This window comes from Anomaloglossus baeobatrachus, chromosome 9 (assembly GCF_048569485.1).
Source record: "Anomaloglossus baeobatrachus isolate aAnoBae1 chromosome 9, aAnoBae1.hap1, whole genome shotgun sequence".
Taxonomy (NCBI): Eukaryota; Metazoa; Chordata; class Amphibia; order Anura; family Aromobatidae; genus Anomaloglossus; species Anomaloglossus baeobatrachus.
In genome coordinates, this window is record NC_134361.1 from 113,079,091 (window position 1) to 113,106,830 (window position 27,740).

The 27,740-nt window shown below is 45.2% G+C and overlaps 1 protein-coding gene across 1 annotated transcript in view; it reads right to left on the reverse strand.

Moving 5' to 3' along the window:
• The window catches only part of CHRDL1 (chordin like 1), a 170,448-nt gene that overhangs the window by 69,013 nt on the left and 73,695 nt on the right, over window positions 1–27,740 (reverse strand). The window contains exons 3-4 of the mRNA XM_075322710.1: window positions 12,751–12,863; window positions 8,752–8,845 (exon numbers count right to left, since the gene is read on the reverse strand). Of these exons, the coding sequence (XP_075178825.1) occupies window positions 8,752–8,845; window positions 12,751–12,863 (207 nt within the window). The remainder of the gene's footprint in view (window positions 1–8,751; window positions 8,846–12,750; window positions 12,864–27,740) is intronic.

Consider the following 27,740-nt stretch of genomic DNA (forward strand, 5'->3'; position numbering starts at 1 on the left):
CAAGGCTGGAATTTGGCAGATTAAACTTTGTGAAGGACGTATGCATACAAGGTTATCCTGGAAAAACAGTTGCTTCCTTCTTCTGCTCAGACAATGTTCCCCAACTCTGAGGACTGTTTTTTCCAGCAGGACAACGCGCCATGCCACACAGCTAGGTGAATCAATGTGTGGATCAAGGACCACCACATCAAAACCCTGTCATTGGCAGCCCAATCTCCAGACCTGAACCTCACTGAAAACCTTTGGAATGTAATCAAGAGGAAGATGGATAGTCACAAGCCATCAAACAATAAGAAATGCTTACATTTTTGTACCAGGAGAGGCATAAGGTGTGAAAGACTCGTGGAAATCATACCAAGACCCATGAAAGCTGTTATTAAAAATCATGGTTATTCCACAAAATATTGATTTCTGAACTCTTCCTTAGTTAAAATATTAGTATTGTTGTTTCTAAATGATTATGAACTTGTTTTCTTTGCATTATTTAAGGTGTCTGAAAGCAATGCACTTTTTTGTTACTTTGAATATTTCTCATTTTCAGAAAATAAATACAAAATTTATAGCTTGGAAATTCGGAGACATGTTGTCAGTAGTTTAAAGAATAAAATAACGAATTACATTTAACTCAAAAAAATACCTATAAAGAGAAAAATCAGAAAAACTGAAAATTTTGTAGTGGTCTCTTAATTTTTGCCAGAGCTGTATATGCCCCTGCTATGTACTGTGTAATGGCCATGTCTGACCGTACAGGCAGGGCTGTGGAGTCAGAGTCGGTGTTCATTTTGGTGGAGTCGGTATAAATTGGACCGTCTCCGACTCCTAAAATATATAATAAATTAGGTACAGTAGTGCAATGCAGAATGTGCTGAATATTTTTTCATAGGCATTCGGGAAAGTTATGAAATGTCCTATAAATGTCTGTTCTATTCCTGATCTAAGGCTACATTCACACACAGCTTTTGCTGCGTTTTTTGAGGATACGTTTTTCAGCTGCAAAAGCAGATCAGCTTTTTAAAAAACCGCATCACCTTAAAGGTTTTTGAGCTCATAGATAATGTTTTGAATAGCAAAAGCAGATTAGAAAAACGCCACAAACTGACTGCTCATTCTTTGTGAGGATCCTCACAAAACGATGTGTCTGAATGTCATATGTTGAAACCCACTGACTTTACTGGGATGCCCAGAGTCACTGCATTTCACTGCAAAAAACGGATCCACAAAAACGCTGTGTGTGAATGTATGTAGCCTGAGGATCTAGGCTTTGTCTTAGCTGAGATAAGTCTGTGCTGCACATGAGCACCAGTGAAGCTCCTCCTCTACAGGCAAGGGTAAAAAGTAACCACAATCAGAAAGAAGGAAGGCCGCACTCATCTCAGAAAGAAGGAAGGCCGCACTCATCTGAGAAAGAAGGAAGGCCGCACTCATCTCAGAAAGAAGGAAGGCCGCACTCATCTGAGAAAGAAGGAAGGCCGCACTCATCTCAGAAAGAAGGAAGGCCGCACTCATCTCAGAATTGCTAGAGTGAGCAGAATAACAAGATTAAGGTCATTACTTCTTAAAGCATATTTAAACTTTCAATAAACTGTACATAAATCAATAGTCCAGTATATTGCATGTTCTCTCTGTATGCTTGATGCTTGTTTGTTTTTTCTTTGAGCTCATGTACTTTTGGGAGAATAGCTTCTATACAATATACATACAATATACAGGGAAAATACAGCAACAGGATTGATGAGGACTTATATGAGGACTTGTATAGAAGCCAAAACATCACGTTATTATCTCTGTTATCAGTTTCTTTGTTCCTGGAGTATGATACACAACAAACTTGCTCCCTCCCTCCTCTCCTCTTCATAGACTGAAGCAATCTGATGTGAAACATTTAGTGAGCTGTACCTAAGAAAAGCCTGAGATTGGAAGTTCAGAGTAAAGCTATCTAATACAAATCAGAGTGAAGAGGGGGTTAATGCCGCGCATCAGCCAAAATGAAGATGTAGCACGTTGATGTTATAAACGTATTCTTTTATTCCATCGGTCTACGCGTTTCGAGGATACACCTCTTCTTCAGGACCAGTGCATCAACATAGTATAGCATAAATGAAGATGTCAGACATATATATACAGCTGATAACAGAGAGCACCGCCCATTAGATGAAAGAAAAAAAAAACAAAAAAAAAACTAGTGGGAGGAACCACTGATTCAGTGACATAACAGATATTTAGTAGAACTCAAATTCACATATAGACTAATAGATAATAATGAATAACAAATATAAAAGTTATAGGAGTGACAAATTATTATGAAAAAAAAAAAAACAACAGAAATCATTATATAAAGAAAAAAAAAAAAACCTTTTCTAGGTGTGAACATTACACTAGAACCCACATAGGGTGGATTCCTTAAAACCTCAGTCAGTGTTATTAGTGAAACTGGCTATTCCATATTCTGTGAAAGATGTGTAGGAAATAAAAGAATCAAATGTGAAAACAAAAGACGAGTGTATGGTATGAGATCTATGTGTATTAAAGGGATAGGGTCTATGTGTATTAAAAAACCTGAAGTGACATGTTTTTTAATACACATAGACCCTATCCCTTTAATACACAACGCGTAGACCGATGGAATAAAAGAATACGTTTATAACATCAACGTGCTACATCTTCATTTTGGCTGATGCGCGGCATTAACCCCCTCTTCACTCTGATTTGTATGCACATCCTTGTGGGGCTGCAGCAGACGCCTTCATCCTATGCTCTATCAGTGGTTGTGACTATCACAACCTTTTCAGGTGAGTGTATTTTTCCTGATCTACCTCACTGATCTGTTGGTATTACACTATCAGCGCTCCTTATTTTTCAGTTTAAAGCTATCTAATGACAGATTTTACAAACTTTATATTTGTCATCTGTACTATTGATTTATGCAAAGTTTGTTTTATTTCTAGCTAAAATTATACAGTGGGGAAAATAAGTATTTGATACACTGTCGATTTCCAACTACAAAGAATGGAGAGGTCTGAGATTTTTATCATAGGTACACTTCAACTGAGAGAAACAGAATCTACAGGAAACGTCTGACCTCTGTAATTGCAAACAAAGGTTTCTTTACCAAATATTAAGCTCTGTTTTTCTATTGTATCAAATTACATATTTTTTCATGCAATAAAATGCAAATTATTTAAATCATACAATGTGATTTTCTGGATTTTTTTTAGATTCTGTCTCTCACAGGTGAAGTGTACAATTACAGACCTCTCCATTTCTTGGTGGGAAAACTTGCAAAATTGTCAATGTATCAAATACTTATTTTCCCCACTGTACATGGTTCCCTGTTCTTGCTGGAATTATAATATCCATTATTTTTTTTTATAGGACAAATTTATTTTGAAAGTGAATTTATATGATTACAAAATGTCTAAGAAGCTCCCTATGAAGTCAGCTGTATTTGAGCATTTCACAGTGATTCAAGATGAAAAATATTGTGTGTCAATGTATGACAAGTGACCCAGATGAAAACAAATGCTGTGATGCCAAAAATGCTCTCAAAGAAATAGAAAAATTCAACCGTTCATCAAAACGGACTGTGCATGAGGCAATTCCTTTATACCCGGAAATTGTTAGAGATGTTACCCATGTGGTTACGGCTTTGCCTCCAACCCAAGTTAATGTAGAGAGGTTGTTCTCTAGCCTTAGGCTATGTGCCCACGCTGCGGATTTACCGCGGATTTTGCCGCGGATTTACCGCGGATTTTCCGAAAATCTGCAGCAGCGGCACTTCCAAGCCATTTCAATGGCATTTTGGAAATGCTGTGTCCATGCTGCGGATTTTTCCGCGGCGGATTTGCCGCGGATTTTGATCCGGAAAAATCTGCAGCATGTCAATTATTGTTGCGGATTTTGGTGCGGATTTTGGGTATAGAATGGGGGGAAAAAAAAAAAAAATCCGCATCAAAATCCACGGCAAATTCACGGTAATCCGCGGTAAATCCGCGGAAAATCCGCGGCAAAAATAAGGCGCGGATTTGCCGCGAAAGTCGCGGATTTTCATGCAGAAAAATCCGCAGGTACATTCTACCGTGGACACATAGCCTTAAAATTATTAGGTCAGATTCGAGATCATCTATGAAGGAGGATCTGATGGAGGCAATTCTATTTCTTAGATAAAATTCATAGATTGCACAAATGTTATTTACTATATTTTTGTTGAAAACTGTTATGTGCCACTTACATAGTTTATTACATAGTGTTTTATACATATACAATAAATGTAAAACATTTTTTTATATATATTAGTGTATATATACAGTATATATATATATATATATATATATATATATATACTGTATATATAGAATCTATATTCCATAGTGTATTACATATTTACAATTTATTACAGTTTTTTGTGTTCTAAAGTTGTATTCCAATAAATATATTTTATGTTCTATGCAAATATCTTGATTATTGTTTCATAAAAATGATTAAATGTCTGATGTTCACATTGTACTACAATACATTTTTCACTTAAAATATAAGCAATATATGGGGGAGTTGGAGTCGGTGCAAGGAAAATTGAGGAGTCGGAGTCGCAGGTTTGGCTTACCGACTCTACAGCCCTGCGTACAGGGACATGGTCTGATCATACTACATCTCCTAGGCAGGGGAGGAAGCAAAAAAAAGAGTGTACAAACAGGACAGCAGAGGATCTGAGCTGTGGCTTTCCGTGAGGTAAAACATTTTACTGCCTTTTTAAAAACATATTTTATCTCACAGAAAAAAATCATCTGCGATCCCATGCTGTTCTGTATGTATATTCTCTTCTGCTTATCCTCTCTGGCCTGAAGCTATGGTATGTTCAGACCATCTCCCTGAATGGTCAGACATGACCATTACACAGTACAAGGTACACATTTATAAGATTATCTCAGCACAGGGACATTTTTTAACACATCCAATTGTGAAACTTATTATTCCAAGATCTATGGATTAAAATGTACTGTGTTCATGGGGCATGGGACAACCTCTTTAAGTTATTATATGTAGACAGTTGAGTCATGTCCTTTCCTGATAATTTTACCTGTGAATGTATTAAAGTGTACTCTGGGGAGATAAAAAATTATTCTACTGGCCCTGCCTTGATAAACTATAAATATGAGATTCACAATGCAGTTCTACAGTATTATCCTTACAATACCTGTAATTCAGTGTCACATAGGAGCTGCTCTCAATGATCCCCCTCCCCTCTGGGACATTACATCCCACATTAGGGGTCGTGGCCTCCTCCCTGCTATTGTTAATAATAGCCAGTCCCCTGATAATATCTGCTTCCATGGCCATTGACTTCAGAGAAATAGCTATTATCATGCTGTTACTAACAGCAGGAAGCAGGTCCCCTGACGTGTGATGTAAAGTCCCATAGGAGAGGGGAAGCAGAAAGAGCAGCTTCTGCGTCACACTGGATTACAGGTAGATACAGCAGCAAAAAGAGAAGAATTAACTGAGTAGAAAGGCAAGATGAGCAATTATAAGTACACACTGCTATATAAAATGATGATTGCAATATATTAAGAGGATGAAAACTTTGATGGAAGTGCTTGTTTAAGACATACTGGTCTTTTCACATACTCAAAAATCAACAATCGATTTAGACCTGTGGTACACAAAATTTTCTGAAAGAATGAAAGGTATAATATTCAGTCTTTGAGATTGCTGCTACTCTTATGGTATAACAACATTAAGTGCTGGAGAGAAGATAGGGTGTCTTATGCCGTGCATTTCTGGGATCAAGTCCCCTTCCTCAAGACCAAGAAAATCAACAAAGAGTTGACTTTATTTAAATTTAAATTCCCCCCCCTGCCATCAGAGGCCCCATGACAGAATCATGGGGAGCCGATAGTTGCCATGGTAGCATAGGGTCATGTGATGACTCCTGTCACTATCATGACGTAGTTCTTGTTACAGCCGGCAGAGCAACAGCTCTAACAGGATCACTGCGTTTTTGCTCATCAGAACTGTGGTGCTCTGATCAACAGAATTTAATCAGCGATCAGACTGCTGATCCTTATAGCCCCCTAGGGGGACTAGTAGAGTAACAGAAAATAAAGTTAAAGAAAGTTTTAAAAAATTAATTAAAAAAAACCCACAAAAGTACAAATCACCTCCAATTCGCCCCATCAAATTAAACAGTTAAAAAAAATAATAAATATACACACATTTGTTACCAGAAATGCCCAATCTATCAAAATATAAACTCAATTAACCTGATCAGTGAAAGGCGTAGCAGCAAAAGAAATTCCAAATGCTAAAATTACGTTTTTTGGTCACTGCAAATATTGCGCAAAATGCAACCATAACAGGCGATCAAAATGTAGCATCTGCAAAAAAAATGGTACCATTAAGAACGGCAAATAAGCCATCACTGAGCCACAGATCACGGAAAATGGAGCAAAAAGTGTGCCACTTTTTTTGGACGTTTGAATTTTTTTTAACCCTCTTAGATAAAAGTAAACCTATACATGTTTGATATCTTTGAACTCGTACTGAGCTGCGGCATCACCCCAACACATTAGTTTTACCATTTAGTAAACACGGTGAATAAAATATCCCCAAAACAAACGTGCAATCGCACTTTTTTTGCAATTTTTCCGCATTTGGATTTTTTTTTGCTGTTTTCCAGTACACCATATGGTGAAACTCATGATTTCATTTAAAAGTACAACTCGTCCTGCAAAAAAACAAGCACTAATATGGCAAGATTGACTGAAAAATAAAAAAGTTATGGCTCTCGGAAGAAGGGGAAGAAAAAACAAAAAGCGGAAAATCGCCCGGGGGAGAAGGGGTTAATAAAATATATTAACTCTATATCTGTGTGTTATTAGTTTAGCCAGTGATTGTTTATAATTGTGACTTAGATATGTCGCGGGTGGGGAGGACGCCGCCGCTGCTGGTCGCTCGCTAACGCTCGGGTCCGGCGCTGCTGCGGCTGCTCGGTGGCTCGAGCGGTGGGCCGGATCCGGGGACTCGAGCGGCGCTCCTCGCCCGTGAGTGAAAGGGGTAGTTGGTCTGGGGGATTTAGTCCGTGACGCCACCCACGGGTTGTGGTGAAGATGGGCACCACCGCTGCTGGTGACGGGGATCCCGGGAGCGATGGTAGGGAGCAGCTGGGATGTTGTTTTCCCCCTCCGTGGGTAGGGGGTCGGTGGTCCCGGGGAGGGAGGGAGGCAACAAGGGTTTTGTGTTTGGCTAATGTTACTGTCTAATGGGGGTGGGGGTGTTTGTGTGTTATCTGTGACGACCTGGCTAGTCCAGGGCGCCACAGATAGCATTCATGTTATTAGTATAGAATTCAGGTACATGGAGCCCAGTTGCTTTTCTCTTGCAATGTTATGTTTTTTGGGGGGTGTAAGGAAACCCCTTCCAGCGGTTACCCAGCAATACACAGGGGAACACTAATTATTCAGCACTATGTGAAAAAAACATTTTTGTCTACAATAAATTATACTGCCGAGATATTTCTAGAAGCATACAGCTATGGAGAGCTACCAGCAGCACCTTATTAAGAGCTTCGGGGCAAATATATAGCTTACGATAGGGAGGGTGAGATTTTACAGTATTTTCAGTAGTTCTTTCTATGGGAAAAATTTCTGCAAAAACGTCTCAGAATCCGTCATAAATACTAAATTCTATGACAACCCCATCTCAAATAGTGGGTATTGGCTGAGTAATATCATAGAGGTGCCCTTCTAGTGCAAGGTTTCTCTATGTGTAAGCCCAGCCTAAAAAAAAAAATACTTCAAACAGAAGGAATGACAAAAATGAATATGTAAACTTTCAGGGAACATGTCACCCCAAATGTTATTAGGGAATCTGTGAGCAGGTTTTTGCTATGTAAGCTGAAGACAGCATGATGCACAGGTTAAAACCTAGAATTCAGGGATGCCTGTCTTGACAAGGTCCAATCTATTATTTATTTAAGTAGCAGGATTTTTCATTTCTCGTACGACAATGTCATGCGCACAGCAGTCAGGAGCAACCCCCTTCCGTGATTGACACCTCACTGTCAATACACAGTCTGTATAGAGAGCCTGGTGTGGGTGGGGACAGCTCTCTCAGCTCTGCTACATGGCTAAATTTAGAAATTGTGATTGTGTCAGAACAGCTGCAACCAGTAATCTAAGTGATTCAGAATCCCTTTTCCTACATTGTGCTGCTCTCAGATGAGGTAGCAAAAACCTGCTGACAGATTCTATTTAACCTGCAGATATAGAGTAATCTTGCAGGTTAGAAGCATTCTAAGCTGTTCAGCCATTGCACTGAAAGCCCGGCTGCTGGGGGGAAGTTAATTTTATTCCTCTCGGCAGCTTCTGGCTTACAGTCATAGAAGCGCAGCCAGCACAGTTTCCCTAACCACTCAGTACATCGTGAGTAGCAGCTGTAACCGCTACCGCAGCACTGATTGAGAGATGTCTCTACAGTGTATCACTACAGAGTTTGATGTCAGTGTCGGGGTGTGGTAACAACCACCAATCAATATGTACTGAATATTCACTAAAGCCTTGTAGGCCCTGCCTCTATGACTGAAAGCCGGAGGCTACCGAGAGTAATTAAGTTAATTTCATCTTTTGATGCGGTGGTCGGGCAGGTTCAGAACGCTATTAACCTGCAAAGTAACCCAATATCAGCTAGGTTTATAGCATTTTTTGACATGACAGGTTCCCATAAACAAAGACATATCTGATTTTTACGACGTCTTACCTGGACATCGCGGGCAGCACAGTTGTGGAATATAGACTGGATTACTACAGTGAAGGCTTGGACATCTCACTCTGCTGCACAAAACATTTCCACCCTGGAAGAGAAAACTCCTGATCAATATTAACTGATTACTATAACTTTTCCACAAACATATTTCAGTTGTTTATTATGCAGAATTTATACCAGGCTTGGGCTTAAAGTTTAGACTTCATTCAGAAGTCGGTTTTCCAAATACAAATTGTATTTATAATTTTCATGATCTTATACCTATTATTGTCTATAGGGTTGTCCACAAGTTCACATATCATTGTGGACCAAGTATCAATGTCGTTTCCTTGCTGGTTTGGGATTAGTGACAGCCTTAGGACTGGAGCTTCCCATCTCCATCTAGACTCCTCATTTAACGTAGTTTACTTTTCTTTGGCATCTCATGAGTTAATGTCAGTCATGTTGCAGCTTATAGCAGTGCAGGTCAGCTGTAAAGCTTACATAGTGGAGCTTTCCCAGCAGTCCTTGCTGTTATTAGAATTCTTTCTACTCTGGCCATCCTGGTGGAAGGAGCTGCTGAGGAATTGTAGTATGCTCATCCATCTGCTACTTTGGAGTCTGTCTGCTGCTGTGAAGTTTGGTGTTGGTACCCTTCCATTTATCCCCCTGTCTGTCTTTCCTTTCCCTCCATGTTTATTAGTGTAGTGGCGAGTCTAGTGAATTCGCCGGCCTACTCACTAGGGCAAGTTTGGGGCCAGCTAAGGGTCCAAGGTATTTTGCTTGCCGACAGGTTGAAAGAACTTGTATAAGAACGCAGTTTGAGGTGAGTTCAGGAGGTGCCCCCTCACCCCTCTCCCTAGTGGCAGGGAGCTCCATTGTATCAAGACCCGTGTGTCCCCGGTGTCCCTTCCTTGTTTGTAGTGTTTTTTGTAGTGCGTCAGATGCCCGTCGTTCTGAAAGCATTTGTCATTCGGTACATATGGATATCTCCTGCTCCGTGCGTGACACCAAGTAGTCGGTAGGGAAACACAGAAACATCCAATTTTTATTTAAGTCACAAAAAACACTTGCAAATCTGAGTCCATGAAAAATCTGACAGCACTGGAATCTCATCTCTGAGCCATCTGTGTGCTGTCCAATTTTCATGTTTGATAGGAAATGTTGGAGAATACTTCCCATAGGCAACAAAAAAAATGATGAAACTAATGATAAAAACTGACACACTGATAAAATTGATTAAAATCTGATCCAAAACACTGAAGAAAATCAGTACATTATCTACATATGAGTAAAATCGCTGACGTTTGTATGAGCCCTCAATGTGCAACTTCCCATGAGTTCTTTCAATGTTTTAGCAATGAAAAAATGAAGAAGTAAATAAAAGCTATGTTTCACAGAACTACCCAAAACTGGAGTGAAAACGTCCTTATATATAAAAATAAAATAAAATACAGAAAGCACAAATCCATCACAGATAGAAAAAGATGGTAGGCATTCCCATTTTATCAGTTCATGGAACTATTGTTTCCACAGTATGGGCAGTCAGCAGACAACAGACTGTTTTATGATAGCTTTATCTATGTGCCATTCTTAGGAGCTCTCTTTCACTTGGGCAATAAATCCACAATTGGGGGTGCTTCACACACAGCGAGCTCACTGCCGAGATCGCTGCTGAGTCACGCTTTTTGTGACGCAGCAGTGACCTCATTAGCGATCTCGCTGTGTGTGACACTGAGCAGCGATCTGGCCCCTGCTGCGAGATCGCTGCTCGTTACACACAGCCCTGGTTCGTTTTCTTCAAAGGCGCTCTCCCACTGTGACACACAGATCGCTGTGTGTGACAGCGAGAGAGCGACAAATGAAGCGAGCAGGGAGCAGGAGCCGGCGTCTGACAGCTGAGGTAAGCTGTAACCAGGGTAAACATCGGGTAACCAAGGTGGTTACCCGATATTTACCTTAGTTACCAGCCTCTGCAGCTCTCACGCTGCCTGTGCTGCCGGCTCCTGCTCCCTGCACATGTAGCTGCTGTACACATCGGGTTAATTAACCCGATGTGTACTGTAGCTAGGAGAGCAAGGAGCCAGCGCTAAGCAGTGTGCGCGGCTCCCTGCTCTCTGCACATATAGCTGCATTACACATCGGGTTAATTAACCCGATGTGTACTGTAGCTAGGAGAGCAAGGAGCCAGCGCTCAGTGTGCGCGGCTCCCTGCTCCCTGCACACACAGCTAAGCGGTGTGCGCTGGTAACTAATGTAAACATTGGGTAACCATACCCGATGTTTACCTTAGTTACCAGTCTCCGCAGCTTCCAGACGGCGGCTCCGTGCAAGCGCAGCGTCGCTTGCACGTCGCTGCTGGCTGGGGGCTGTTCACTGGTCGCTGGTGAGATCTGACTGTTTGACAGCGCACCAGTGACCATGTAGCGACGCAGCAGCGATCCTGACCAGGTCAGATCGCTGGTCGGATCGCTGCTGCATCGCTAAGTGTGAAGGTACCCTTAGGCTAAGTTCACACACTGCGTTTTTTTTGACGCTGTGTTTTTGTGCGTTTTTGGCCGCTAAAAACGCACAAAAACGCACCCGCGGCAAAAAACGCGGCAAAAAACGCATGCGTTTTTTCCGCGATTTGGTGCGGTTTTGGCTGCGTTTTGCTGCGTTTTTGATCTCTGCGTTTTTCTGCGGTTTTCCAATGCATTGCATGGGGGGAAAACGCAGAAAAACGCAGGAAAGAACTGACATGTCCATTTTTTTTTTAAGCTCAAAAACGCAGCTTAAAAAAACAGTTGTGTGCGGACAGCAAAATTGAAAACTCATAGACTTTGCTGGGGAAGCAAAGTCATGCAGTTTTGAGGCCAAAAACGCACCCGAACAACGCGCAAAAACGCCGCGAAAAACGCACTGTGCGCACAAAGCCTTAGGAGGTCAAACAACATGACAAGGTCTGATTAAACTGCAGTCATTCAACATGGGTACTCAATGTTGATATCTGTAACTTTGAAGTACTCAAATCTGTGGCAAAAAATGGCTGCTGCATTCCCTCCCTTTGCTTTTATATGGACTATTATAGTTCCTATTGAATGTACTGTTCTATACACATATAGTGTGTTCAATTTTCTTTGAATCCATTCACTCCTCTCTGCAGATAATATAGACTTGGCTTGGAGAGTTTGTAACAAGGGCAATCTAAATAGGCTCTGTGCGGGAGTATAACCTACTCTTGTTACAGGAGATTTTGCAATACTCTCTTTATAATAAAATCTAGACCTCTAAAGAGAATCTTTCACTTATCTCCTGAATATAGTGTTGTCTTTTCATCATTCATGAGATCTGACCCCCTCTTCCCTGTATATAAACTGAATAATTTCGACACTGGGCATGATTCTCAACACTTCTCTATGGGAGCCTTCTTGAGGATCATGTCTATTTGGCTATGTGGGAGAATAATATCCAGTTTGTTCTTATAATGTCCACCTTGTCTTATAGCTAATGATGTCAGGGGGTTCAGCTAGCACTCATGGGTGGAGAAGTTTTACATTTCTGTTCACACCCCTTTTCCTCCCATTGGCTCATAAGTTGCAGACAATTCTTCCTTTGCCTATGACGCTACTTAAGCATAAACATAATGTAATAAACAGAAACTTTCAGTACACTACAAAGTGTGTGTGGTGTATTGATTTCCCAAGTGCTTGTAAAACAAATCTTATTAATTTGGTGTTCCAGAGGCATAGATGGAGTATATTTCGCTCACAGCCAAGAAGACAAATTTTATACAGAGGGAAAAAGGGTTCATGGATCAGGAATAAAAAGGCATAGGTACAAAAGAAATACGCACCAGACAGTACAGCAGCACATTTACAGCAGGTAAAAATATATATATTTATAACAAGTGACAGGTCCACTTTTTGGGCAGACTATGGTGACCATCGTAAGTAGCAGAAGTTTTACATTGGCAGACTTCATAAATTTGTTAGAGTAATCAAAAGTTTGACACAATATTATGTGAAATATTACCTCTCGGCACAGACAGTTAACACAATATACAAGTCCGTATGGTTCCAGGTATGGGTGCCATCTCTCACCAGTTCGATACTTTCTGTCTTGGAAGATGCAGTATGTCTCTGGATCTACAGGGATGACAGAGGCTATTTAGTTACATGTGCGAATTTCAGTGCACAGCAGTGGTTAAGAGATGGTTTTGCTGTAGTCAGGATTCTCATAATTGTGACTGTTCACTATATAAAGCAATGCATAGAAAGCCCATTAAATATTTGTGAGGCTTCTCTGGTTTGTGTTATTTTGGCTTTAAAATAAGACTTTAATGTTCCTGATCTCTGGAGCCTTAACAAGCCTAAAGGGAACACTGTGGGTATCAGTGACTACTGGGAATACTCCATAAACCAGACCACAGAAGAACGCACCATTAGAGCCAGATATTGGAGGTAACCCCAAAGCTGTCAGCACCTCCAACTGTGAAGTCTACCAAGCAGCCAAACACTTCAGCTGAAAGAAAACCTTTCACAAATTGGCAGCTAATTCCCAGTCTAATGCCAAGAAAATAGAGAAAGCAGCTGAGAAGCATATACCTACACATGATACAGCTTAGACTGAGGAATGATACGCTAGTGTGCAAACATGAAAGAGAAATGGTACAAGAAGAATAAAGATGCATGACCGCTTAGGCTTGTGATCCTCCGACGTCCTCTGCCGAATCTACAATATCCCTGGTATGTAAAAGGTTAAAGTCTGGCTCATTTCAGGTGAGTATTAAAATTCAACCTCCAATATATTATCAGAACACGTTGCAATACAGCTCTATATGTACTCTCTGTATTTGCCATTTTTATGTAGGGGCTGGATATGGATACAATATTACAATATTTCTTGATCTTGATATTAAATGTCATTATAAATTACTAAACAATATCCCAAAGCTCAATCAGAACCTTAGGCGGGCTTTGCACACTACGACATCGCAGGTGCGATGTCGGTGGGGTCAAATTGAAAGTGACGCACATCCGGCATCGCAGGCAACATCGTAGTGTGTAAAGGCTCGATGATACAATTAATGAGCGCAAAAGCGTCGTAATCGTATCATCGGTATAGCGTCGGCGTAATCCATAATTACGCTGACGCGACGGTCCGATGTTGTTCCTCGTTCCTGCGGCAGCACACATCGCTGTGTGTGAAGCCGCAGGAGCGAGGAACATCTCCTACTGGCGTCACCGCGGCTTCCCGCTCATCTCCGCCCCTCCGCTCCTATTGGCCGCCTGCCGTGTGACGTCGCAGTGAAGCCGTACGACCCGCCCCCTTAATAAGGAGGAGGGTCGCCGGCCAGAGCAACGTCCCAGGACAGGTGAGTCCATGTGAAGCTGCCGTAGCGATAATGTTCGCTATGGCAGCTATCACAAGGATATCGCATCTGCGACGGAGGCGGGAACTATCGCGCTCGGCATCGCAGCATCACCTTGCGATGTTGCAGCGTGCAAAGTACCCCTTAGATTGCATTTCCAACTATTTATTAGGAGAGGAAAAAGCAGCAATTATTCCAATATACCTGTATGCTCAGACCCTTTTAACCCTTTCATGACATGCGCTATACATGTAGAGTGAGTTCACTCCATAATCCGCAGGTAATACCTGCGTGTTACAGGCAGGACCGGCCTCTAACCTGTTAAATGCCGCCGTCAAACTCTGACAGCGGCAATCACAGCGCATCGGCATGAGGGCGAGTCATTTTATGCTCCCATCAGTGCACCTGTATCGTGATCACAGGTCACCGATGGGGTTTGCATTGACAGCCGGAGGTCTGTTGAAGACCTCTGTGCTTGTCCTAATGGAGCTCCCTTTAAACCTGCCTGTGATCACGCTTTAAAGAGGGCCCTCATTTTTGCTATATACAACAAAGCTAAAGCATTGCTGTATATAGCAGAAATAATCAAATAATCGTAGATTATATTCCGCTAAGGTAACCAACAAATACATTAAAAAAAATTAAAAATATAAAAAAATAAGAAAAATATTAAAAGTTCAAATCACCCCCTTTCCATCTATTAAAAATATAAATAATGAAAAAATTTAAAAATGACACGTATGTGGTATTACCATGTTCAGAAAAGTCAGATCTCTCAAGATATAAAAATAATTATCCTGATTGGTAAATACTGTAAATGGAAAAAATTAAACAAGACCAAAATTATGTTTTTTTTGGTTGCTGCAACACCAAAAAAATGCTGTAACAAACAATCAAAACATCATATCTATCCCAAAATCTTATCAATAAAAATGTATTCTTGCTCTGCCAAAAATAGGCCAGCACACTCCATTAATTGAAAAAAATGAAAAAGTTACAGGTCTTGGAAAATGGTGACACAACCTCCCAATTTCTTTTTTTACTAACTTCTCATTTTTTCCACCACTAAAATAATATAAAAAACTGGACATTTGGTTTTGCTGTAATTGTACTGATGAAAAAAATCATGCCAGGTCCTTTTTCCACATACTGTATTTTCTGTACTATAAGATGCACTTTTTCCCCAAAAAATTTGGGAAGTAGGAGGTGTCTTATTGTCCAAAATGTACCTGGCTCACTGTGAGGGGGTGGCGGTGGTGGCAGAGGAGTGGTGGTCACAAGAGGAAGGAGCAGGGTTGCTGTTGCAGGAAACCGGTGGCAGCAAGAGGGGGCAATCATGTGTGCCCACCATTAAAGAAAATGAATATTCACCCCACACAAATAATCCCACCCACCTCTTGGCATCGAGGTCAGTGATAGTAAATGACTGTGAAGTTTATTACTATCACTGACCTGGCTGAGAAATGGTCTGGATTATGGGCTTTGGGAGCAGTGAAAATTCATTCTGAATAAGCTGGCAGCTGATATCAGCGTGTGACTGTGGGCTGTGAGCACATGGCAATGATGTCATGCGCTGCCCATCGCTTACATGCTGAATTCAGTTGCCAGCATCAGAAGAGGACACCACATGTTGGGTAAATAGAGAGAAGGTGAGAATAATCATTTATTTTATTATGTGCTAATAAAAAGTGGCATAACGGGAGGCAAATATACTAGGATGGACCCATGGTGGGGGAAATATATATCAGGGTGGTGGATATATATATATATATATATATATATATATATATATATATATATATCAGGATGGGGGACATATATACTAGGTTGGGAAACATATATACCAAGATAAGGGACATATATACCAAGATGAGGGACATATATACCAGGATGTGAAACATATATACCAGGATGGGGACATATATACCTGAATGGGCCCAGGATTGGCATTATATATATATCAGGATGTGGGACATATACACTAGGATGGAGAGACTATATACCAGGATGGGTGACATATATACAAGGATGGGCACAGGATGGAAAACATATATACCAGGATGGGGGACATATATAACAAGATGGGCCCAGGATGGGGAACATATATGCTAGGATAGGCCCAGAATGGGGGGACATATGTACTAGGAAGGGGCCCAGAATGGGGGACATTAGTACACAATTGGGGGACATTACCACCATAACAGTGTCAGCAGCAGATACCCCCAATAATAGTGCGTCATGACTACACTTTTTGCTTACATTTTTTCCCCTATTTTCTTCCTCTAAAACCTAGGTACACCTTATGGTCTGGTGCATCTTATAGTCCAAAAAATACAGTAGTGTTATTTGCCCAATGGCAATATTTTTACAAAGCACTGTATATGCATGTATATTGAGAATTTACACTACAAGCTTAATATAAAGATTTCTTTCCTATACTTTTCATCTTTTTTCATCACTTTCTGCCCTTCACTGCTTCCAGCTTCACAGAACTGAATGTGCTGTCCTATTTTTATCTGCTAACACTACATTTTCCAGCAGCACACTGCTTCTTATCAGTGCTATGGGTCCCTCCCTCTGTTCTAATATGTGTAAAGAAATAGACTGATCTCAACATGGGCAATTTTTATTTACAGCAGATGAAATAAGCATTGAATACGTGTAATTTTCTAAGTAAATATATTTCTAAAGGTGCTATTGATATGAATTTCTGACCAGCTGTTGGTAACAACCTATCCAATCCACACAGGCAAATGTATCAAACCATAGTTGTCCATAGGTTTAGTGATGTGTAATAATGCTAAATGACACAGTGAAAAAGTACTGAACACACTAACTGAAATATAATATTTCGTACAAAAGCCTTTGTTAATTATGATAGCTTCAAGATGCCTCCTGTTTGGAAATAACTAGTTGCATGCATTGCTGTAATGAGCCATCCATATCAAATTACATTGCAGAGTCCGACAGACAACCTGGTCTCTCTTAAGTGCTCAGCCCGGCTGGGCGTCGGCTCAGTTGTTTCACTGCTCCCAGTCATGCAGGAGTTAATCCTTGTAGCGTGCTGACAGCCAGGTTGCTGATTTCCTTCCACAGCTGGTCTCCTCCTATTTAAGGCTGAGCTGTGTAGTAGGAGACCGCTGAAGATAGTCTCTGCTTGCAGTGGTGAAGTCCTGGCGGCCGTGGCATAACTCTATTTGATGACCAGCTAATCGTTGTCTTCTCGGTTTGAGAGTTCCCTGGTGTGAAGTACTCCTACCCCTTTTGGTTTATTCCCTCTGGTGTTGTTTTGTCTCTCATCTGTGGTCATTTGCGGTATGTCTTTCAGTTTTACCCCCCTGTCTGTGCCTTTGGGAGGTTGTTACCTGGGGTCCTGTCCATCCCGAGGTTGGTCTTATAAGGACATGGCCGTACAGGAGACAGGGCTTAGGGTGGTGACCTGGACCTCCCTACCATCAAGCCTACCTCCAGGGTTAGGGCGAGCGCAGGGCCCACAGTCACAGGGCCAGTGTAGCACCCCCTGACAATTGCTCAGGTGTAATTTTATCCCATTCTTCCACACAAACACATTCTGAAGGATCCGTGGGATACTTCAATGAACTCTGAGTTTTATTTCCTTCTATAACTTTTCTATTGGATTCAGATCAAGTGATTGGCTGGGCCATTCTATTAGACAGGTACATCATTAGTACTTCTGTTTTCATCTATTAGACAGGGTCACTCATTAGATGAAAATGCACCTGGAATTTTTAGCATTACATAGCTGAGCTGTGCTACAACCCGTCCAATGTTTTGTTAGACAGGGTCATTAGATTAATCTAAGAATGCTCGACAGCACAAGGACTACTGGAGATTGGATCAATTGGCAACAGAGGGTAGGGTGTGCTGGGGGGTCATGAATAGAGGGTAATAACTGCAATACAATGCAGATTTAAAAATATTTAAAGATAATAAAAATTAGCTTTAAAAAAACATTAAAAATAATGACAAACTTGATTTATTCTGCATATACAGAAAATGGAGACCACATTATAATTTGAGGAAAAACCTTTGGGGCCTCTAAGATGACAGCGGAGTGGACAGTATTTTATTACATAGCGCAGTAGTCACCGCAGCATCCAGATTCATGATTAAATCAAAGATATTTTGGTATGAGATGAGATACTCAAAGCTATAAAAATAAGCCACAGAAAATGATAAATATCCAAAAGACTTATTTATTATTCAAGACAGCATTTTAAAAAAATATTAGCTGCATTTTTTTGATTTACCTCATCCTTGGCTATCAAACAAATCTATAATGCACTACAGCAGATCTGTTTGGAAATCAGCCATTCCAGTGAACTATACGTGAAAGCTATGGAAGAACTCACCTACCTACAAACACTGATTGCTTTCAGCATAAAAGGCTTTTTTTATTAAGATAAAAAATGAATAAAATCTTAACCAAAGTGTAGTCATACATAATTGAAAAATCTCACAAGCATCATTATAGCGGCATTGCTATAGGGCATACATTTACCGTGCAGATTTAGACTCAATAGTACATCTTTAATTCTCTTTGTATTTGCTGCCAAATGATCTAATGTTGTTCTGCAAAGATGGTTTGGGATAAATTGGAAAAACGGGCTCCAAACTATGGTAACATATCAAACTATGCATTAAAGTGCCTGAAATTGAACACCAGAAATGGAAATAGCAAGTGTAGAGCCATTATTTTACAAAAGCAAAGTACTGTCACCTCTACAAAGTACTAGTAAGTTCATTTTTGGGCAAACATCAATATACAGAAAGAACAAATGGAAAAAGAGTGGCAAGTACGGTAATTTATGTAGGGGATATTTCAAAGATGACCTGTCAGGCTTCCACCAGGGGGCGAAGAAGCTAAATGGAGATGGAACTCCAAAGTGCAGTTAGAGAAAAGCCCACAAGAGGGCACAAACACCAGAAAGAGTAGTCAGCAAGCCTAAGGCCCGTTTCACACATCTGGCATTTCACCGGATTGCCGGATCCATCACACTCCAGTACAGTGCAATACTGTACAATGGCATCGCGGCAGGCTCCGGTCATATGCTGCCATGTGACCGGAGCATGTGACTGAAGCTTGACGCAATGCCATTGTACAGTATTGCACTGTACTGGAGTGTGCCGGATCCGGCAATCCGGCGAAATGTCGGATGTGTGAAACGGGCCTAATTCTAAAAAGGGATGTCACGGCAATACAGGGGGGAGCAAGCAAACCACCAACAGGTGGATGCAACATGGCTCAGGAGTCGAGAAGTTATGTCAAAAGTCAAACAAGGGAAGCAGAGCCATAGTCAGGAAACGTTACCGAGGTCAGAGGCTGGGAAAGCAAGTGAGTACAAGGAGGGGGTGGAAACCGAGACACAGAATGGGACCGGGGTCAGGTAGACAGGGTTACTAACACTTCAGCTTTCATGTCTCAGCAGCCAGTGTGGGGGCAGAGGCAGTGCATCAGAGCGGAGCATTGTCTCATTACAAACACTTCTAGTAGCTCTATTCTCCCAGTACTTGACTGTATCCTCCTCCGACCACACTGACTGTTATGAGATGAAAGCTGAAGGTTTATGTAACCACACTCATCATTTTTAGTTTAGTTTTCCCACAACTGTCTCACTGTTGATTTAACTCAGATATGGCCTCAAGAGGTTGCAAGCCTCCAGCAGATGCCTTTTATTATATCTGTGAGGGATTTATTAAAACAAGAGGAAAAAAAGTTTTCCCTTTCATCATCAGTTAAGATGTGTCAAGTGTACATGGCATACTTTGGGATGTCTGATGGAGACCAGGACAAATCCTGGGCTTTGCATTTCACTTGTGAGATATGTAAGAAAACCCTAGAAGGATGGTACAGAGGGGAAAAGAGGGCTATGAGAAGTTTGGTGTTCCAAGAATATGGCAAAAACCTACTGATCATTGCATGAACTGTTACTTCTGCATGGTGGACCCATATAAACGATGTGCTGACAAGAATGCACCTGCAGTCACTTATTCAAACAAATCATTATGGATTGCACCTGTGCCACATGGCCCTCAACTTCCATTTCCTACTCCTCCACAGAAAGATGAACCAAGTGATGAAAATTAGTAGCATAAAGATTGCGGAAGATTTTGAAGATCAGAATTACAGTAATACAGATGAAACCAATGAAAGAAGTTGATACTATCCAAAACCAAAATGACCTTAATGATTTGATCCGGGACCCTGGTCTTACAAAGTCTAATGCTGAGCTCTTATGTAGCGCCCCTGAGACACTCAGGGCACTACAGGGAACTGCATCCTCACAGGGATGCAGGACCTACCCCCTGGGACCTGGAACACCAGTGCCAGAAACATCCACACACACCAAAATCTTAGTTACCACTCCACACCAGGGGGCACTGCCTAGTCACATAAGGGGATGGCCACCTAGACGGCGGAGCCAGACCAGGGAACTAGACAGCCTGGTGGGAGGGGACAGCAGTCAGTCTACAGACAGAGAAGCAGTAGAAGTGAAAGTGGAAAGACATGCCTGAAAGCTGGGTCGTGTAACGGTGGCCCGGGAGCACAGGAGAGTGCTCGCCAGGGCAGGTACACCCGAGTACTGCTGGTGTCGCGGGCGGGGAGGAGGGTGTCAGCACACTACGCTCACCCCTTCTGCTCGGGTCCGGCAGCTGCTCAGTGGTGGCTCAAGCTGTGGGCCGGATCCCGGGGTTTCTCGAGCGACACTCCTCGCCCGTGAGTGAAAAGGGGTTTGTGGTTGGGTGTGGGGATTGTTATAGTTCGTGACGCCACCCACGGTTGTGGTGATTTCACCACCGCTGCTCTGTACGGGGCTCCCGGGGATGGTGATGCGGAGCAGCCAGGTGTTGTGTTGCCCCTCCGTGGGTAGGGGTTGGTGATCCCGGGGCCCGGTGATGGAGAAGTAGGTGCGGGGCCTGATGGGCGCAGGGACGCGGGGGCAGCGCTGTGCCTTGCGGCACTGTGGTACTCACTCAGCCTGAGACATGGACACAGTTTGTACGGTAAACCAAACGGCTGGTAGGACGGTCCCACAGACGGCTTCACCTGCACTCCCGGTAGGTGACGGTGATGTCCCTCTTCCTTGCACCTATGTTTGACTTCTGGTAGCGGTGGATTCCCTCCGGTTACCCGCTCCCCGACTGCAATCTGGGCCGGAGGAGCTCTACACTTTGCCCGCAGGCGCTGGCCCTGAGAAACTGGTGCCGTGGCGGTGGCGGTGTCTCTCTGCTTCAGGTTGGGCTGTTGCCTTCAATCGGGACTTGGTTGTTGGGGGATCTGCGTCCCCGTTACTGACGGATTCGGCAAATTTGGTGACTCCTAGCCTTGCCGGGGTCCGAGAGGCCCCTGCCCTGGTGCTGACTGTCCTTCGGAACACTGCTCCAGACCACCGGGCACACAGCCAACGGGGTCCTTCCAGGAACTTCCAAACAGTCCCCCTCCAGACAGTCACCGCCGTCGCTGACCTTGCTGATCTGGCCCTACACAAAGCTGGACCCTTCAGGCTTTCTTTCTCTTCTGTCACTTCACTTGCTTTCCTCCTTTTTCTCTTTTCTACTTTCACTTTCACTTTCTTAACTCCTCTACTTAGCTCCTCAACTTCACTCTAGCCCTGCCTGGACTAATCTCTTCCACTCAACTTTGTTGTTCACTCTTTCATGTCCCTCACTGGACTGCCTGGTTTTCCCGCCTCCAGAGTTGTGAGCTCCTCGGTGGGCGGAGCCAACCGCCTGGCCCACCCCCTGGTGTGCATCATCAGACTCCTGGAGGAAGGCAACAAGGATTTGTAGTTTAGCTGTGATGTGCCTACCTGGAGTGTGGGGTGTGGTGGTGTGCAACCTGTGTCCCCTGGCTTGCCCAGGGCGACACATTCCCCCTTAGCAAAATGCAGACCGTCCGCGGGCTGCCGTCCTACACCGGTTTTATTTTTCTGAAAAAGGGGGGTAACAAGGTTAAGAAAACATGAATAACATTTTTAATAACTCTTCCCAAAACGGGAGGCACATTTACTTTTAACGTTGCAACGGTTTACGGCTACGGTTTCCGCTCTCTCCCACCCAAGCAACCTGGCCCTGATGCTGCCCCTAAAACCCAGTCAGCACCCCTTGACCCACAGTCCAGCACAAGTTACCCGAGCGGGATCTGTCCTTCCCCTCCAGAGGGTAGCCACCGGTTCCTTTGGTGGCTGGGCCCTAGCCTGCTCTGCTCAGGGCCCTCCCTCCAACCTGCCTCTCCGGAGGCGGCATAGCGGAAACGGTAACGGTAACCAACATATTTACAAGCCACTTAACGTTTGTGGTGCCCTGCAAGTTCACGGGCTTGTCCATGGATAGTTCCCATGCCAACTTTAAAACTTTAAACAGTCCCCACGGGGACAACGGTGCCGGCTCCAGCCGGTTCAATCACAAGCAAATCAGATGAAACTTCGGTAATTTTCATTTTCCTTATCATTCTTTCCAAAACTTTTAAACAAACAGCAACTAACAACCACTCCTTCACTTTTGCGGATCCCTTTTACTCATAGAACGGTCTCCCTGTACCTAAGCGGGGGTCTACCTAGGTTGGAACGGGTGGACCTTCGGGGCCCAGTGTCAGTGTTGCTAGACAGTGGGGTAGAGGGAACAATCGGTTCCTCCTCCCTGCTATAGTGTGGAGCAGGCGGAGGTGTAGGGGGACTGGGTACATATTCGTCCCTGGGCACTGGCACTGGTTCTGGCTCACGGTTAACCGCTTCCACTACTTCTTCATCCACGGGTTGTGGGAACAGTATCACTGGAACTATAACCGCGCCGTTCTGTGTAGGCCAGTTTGCTGGGAAGTCACCCATCACAGTGTGGATTACTTCTGCTGCCTTTTCCACTGGTGGAGGAACCGGTACTTCAGCCTCTGCCTTCAACGCTGGGGGGCATTTTTTTAGATGGTCCCGAGAAACTGTGGCCAGGGTGCCCCCTTGGTCACGACTGATCTGGTAGGTCTTCCCATCGTCCCATCCTGTGGGTTGTACGACGAAAGGGACTTGCTCCCACTGGTCGTCCAGCTTGTGGGATTTTCTCTTCCATTTCAGCACCACATCTCCTGGCTGGAAAGGACCTGCGGGTGCCTTCTGATTGAACCGGTGCTCTTGCTGTTCTCGGCTTCGACTGAGGTTTTTCTCCACATACTCCTGGATCTGCCGGTACTGGGCCCTCCTCCGACTTTCCCACTCTGCCGTTGAAGGGAGTGCTTCCAGGGCCTCCAACCCCATCTCCAGATCCACCGGCAGGCGGCCAGGACGAGCCCTCATCAGATACGCTGGGGTGCACTTCGTCGAGCTGGACGGGATATTATTGTACATGTCGACCAAGTCGGGTAACTTTTCCGGCCACATGTTCCGTTCTTCCAGCGGTAGCGTCTTGAGGAGCCCCAGGACCAAGTGGTTCATTTTCTCGCACATGCCGTTGGTTTGGGCGTGGTACGGAGTGGTCCGGATCTTCTTGCAGCCGTACAACTGGCAGAATTCGTGGAACACTTCTGCTTCAAAAGCCGGGCCTTGGTCAGTCAGCACCTTCTCGGGGTACCCATGGGGTCGGCAAAAATAGGCCTGGAACGCTCGAGCAGCGGTTCGACCAGTCAGGTCCTTAACGGGGACTACCACCATAAATCTTGAGTAGTGGTCTACCATGGTCAATGCGTAGGTGTACCCACTTCGGCTAGGGGTGAGCTTGACATGGTCTAGGGCGACCAGCTCCAGCGGCTGATGGGTGACTATGGGATGTAACGGTGCCCTCTGGCTAGTCTCGTCCTTTCTTCTCAGCGTACAAGGACCGCACTCTCGGCACCAGGCTTCCACCGATTCACGCATCCCACTCCAATAGAACCGCTCCCTCAACAGCATCTCCAGCTTCTTCCACCCGAAGTGGCCAGCACCATCATGGTATGCCTGTAGGACAGTAGCGACATCAGCTTGAGGAACGATTAACTGGCATATTTTCTCATGGGTCTTCGGGTTGATCAGCTCACGGTACAGCCTCCCTTGGTGTAGGTAAAGCCGTTTCCGTTCTTTCCACAAGCGTTGGGCTTCGGCTGGAGCGGCAGGGTCTATTCCCATAGCACCTTGTTCCACCAGGGTCTTGACAAGGCGGACAGCCGGCGCTTGGTCCTGGGCGTCCTGCCACTCTTGACTGGGCCGCGGGTCCAGATCCACCCTTTGCTGACATACTTGTACCCTCTCAGTAGGCGGCTGGTGAAACGCAGGCAACTCGATCTCCTCGAGGTCGTCATCCTCGCACCCCTCTTCTGACAAATGGGGCATCCGGGAGAGTGCATCTGCATTGATGTTGACACGACCAGCTCGGTACTTTATGGTGAAGTCATAGTTGGCTAACCGGGCTACCCACCGCTGCTCCAGCGCGCCCAACTTGGCCGTGTTCAGGTGAGTCAGCGGATTGTTGTCCGTGAATGCGGTGAATTTTGCTGCCGCCAAGTAGTGACGGAACCGCTCCGTGATAGCCCACACCAACGCCAGTAGCTCGAGCTTGAAGGAGCTATAGTTCTCAGGGTTCCTTTCGGTCGGCCGGAGTTTTCGGCTGGCGTAGGCAATCACCTTCTCCTTTCCATCCTGGACCTGGGATAGGACCGCTCCTAGCCCCACGTTACTGGCGTCCGTGTGGAGGATGAATGGGTGCCCATAGTCAGGGTACGCCAGGACCTCTTCTCTGGTCAGGGCCGCCTTCAACTGGCAGAAGGACTCTTCATGCTTGTCCTCCCACGACAGTGGGGCTCCAATGGGTCTACCACCTTTGGTCTGTCCCACGAGGAGATCTTGCATGGGGGCGGCCATCTTCGTGTACCCCTTTATAAAGCGCCGATAGTACCCCACCAGACCCAGAAACTGCCTTACCTCCCTCACTGTAGTTGGTCTCGGCCAGCTCTGGATGGCAGTGATCTTCTCAGGGTCGGGGGCGACACCATCCGCACTCACCACATGCCCTAGATACTGCACCCTGGGTTTCAGCAGGTGGCATTTTGAGGGCTTCAACTTCATCCCGTACTTGGCAAGGGACGCGAACACCTCGGCCAGGTGCTCCAGATGGGCTTCATACGTCTGGGAATAAACAATCACATCATCCAAATACAGCAGGACGGTCTCGAAGTTTAAATGTCCCAGACAGCACTCCATCAACCGTTGGAAGGTCCCAGGGGCATTGCACAGCTCAAACGGCATGCTATTGAATTCGCAGAGCCCCATCGGGGTGGTGAAGGCGGTCTTCTCCCGGTCCTCTGGAGCCACGGCCACTTGCCAGTACCCGCTGGTGAGGTCAAGGGTCGAGAAGTAGTTTGCAGTCCTCAGTGCGGCCAAAGACTCTTCAATACGAGGTAATGGATAGGCATCTTTATGGGTTATCTGGTTGATCTTCCGGTAGTCCACACACATCCGCATGGTACCATCCTTCTTCTTAACCAGTACCAACGGAGCGGCCCAGGGACTACAGCTGTCCCGAATAACCCACGCCTCCTTCATATTCCTCAACATATCCTTGGCACACTGGTAATGTGCAGGGGGAATAGGTCTGTACCTCTCTTTGACAGGGGGATGTTCACCTGTGGGAATGTGGTGTTGGACCCCCTTGATCTGCCCGAAGTCTAGGGGGTGCATACTGAAAACCTGTTCGTACTCCTGCACCACCCTGTGTACCCCTGCCCTGTGATGTGTAGGGGTATCATCAGTGCCTACATGTAGCTGTTGGTGCCACTCTTTTATGTCCCCCTGGGGTGGGGGAGTGTTGGTGGCAGGTTGGAGTGTGGATGGACTGGCTTCATGGATAGTGTGAGGGTCCAGGGTAAGCAGCTTGGCAATGGTGGCATACCGGGGAAGCCTGACTTCTTCCTCCCCACAGTTCAACACTCCCACAGGCACTCTCCCTTTCTTCACATCCACCACCCCTCGGGCGGCCATTACAGTGGGCCAGTGCTCGGAGGGCATGGGCTCCATCATTGCGGGGTAGTCACGCCCCTGAGGCCCTACTGCTGCCCTACACCAGATCATCATCTCACTCCTAGGGGGCACAGTCAATGGAGCAACATCCATCACTCTCACTCCACCAATCTCCCCTCCTGTTGAGCTTACATGCTGGCGGTACATCAGGGCACGGATTTCACGCTGCACAGCCCTCTGCCGGCTCCCCGCCGCTGTGGCGGCCAGCTGTTGCAATAGGGTCAACACATCAGCCATGCAGTGTTCCATCACATTGGTTCCCAGCACTATCTTCGGGTTATGATCACTGGGTTCATTCATGATCACAATCATACCCTGGTGTTGTAGTTCAGCTTGCCCCACTGTCATAGCCACTTGCTTATACCCCACCTGGGTCAATGGAAGTCCATTAGCGGCTATCAACGTTATACTATTGTCTGGAGGCGCCAGCTCGTCTACGGCCCAATACCGCTGGTATAACTTGTACGGTATAGTAGTTACCTGTGATCCAGTGTCCAAGAGAGCCATCACTGGTATGCCGTCCACAGCCACGGGGATGATAGGGCGGGCCCCGATATATCGGTCTCGCCAGTCCGGGGGGCCACGATGTTCTACTCCTGAGGATTGGCCCGGGGCCCCAGGGGTTGCTCGTTTAACGGGCACTGTCGGTAGTAATGGCCCGGCCTACGGCACTTGTAGCAGATTGGAGGTCTGCTCCGCGGGTTGTTAGCACTTCTCTGCTGCATCCAGGGAACATCCTCGGGACTGTCAGCAAGCTGTATCTGCGCTGGAGGCTGAGATCTGGTCAAAGGTTGCAGTGCAGCAAGGATTTTGGCAAGGTCTCCGTCCATGCGACGGACCTGGGCTGCCAACTCTTCGACTGTGCTGCTCGGGACTGCAGGTATTACAGAGGTTGGTTTGGCTGAGGCCGCCACAACAGGAGCTGTCTCGACGGGCCACGGGACGGGTTCCAGAACTTCAGCAGCTGGGGGCTGGAGTGCTTTGATAGCCCGCTCTTTTAACACAGCAAAGTCCACATCAGGGTGTTCCAGGGCCCACAGCCGGAGTTGTTTACGATCCTCAGGGGACCTCATCCCCTGCGCAAATTGCTCCACCAACATCTTGTTGCTATCCGCCTCATTAATAGAGTTCACCCGCTTCAGCGTGCGGAGGGCGGTCTGCAGACGTAGAGCATAGTCCCGAATGCTATCCCCGGCTCGTTGCCGGCACTGGTAAAACTGCATCCTCAGCTCAGCTTCAGTCCGGGTCTCGAAGGCAGTCTGTAGCTTCTCAAAGATGGTGGCTACAGAGAGCCGGTCCCCCTCGGCCCAGGTCTCCGTTTCCTGCTCCGCCGCACCGGTTAGCTGGCCTAGCACTATCGCCGCTCGTTGCTTATCAGTCAGGGGGTACAGCTCTAGCAACGGGTTAATCTTTTTCCGGAAGGCCTGTAGGGCATCCGGTTTCCCATCATACTGCGGTAGCCAGGCAGCTCCGGGCGCATAGGGCAAGGAGAACGGCATGACCTGAGCGAGCGCGGGGGCCGCGGCACCTCCCGCCGGTACCGCCGGGACTTGGGCAGGCCCATTCCCATCCGCGGGTGCCGCTGCGGCTGCGACCACCGCTCCTCCAGCGGCTCCGTCGGGCGCAGACATCTTGTTTCCATCCCCCTTAGCTCT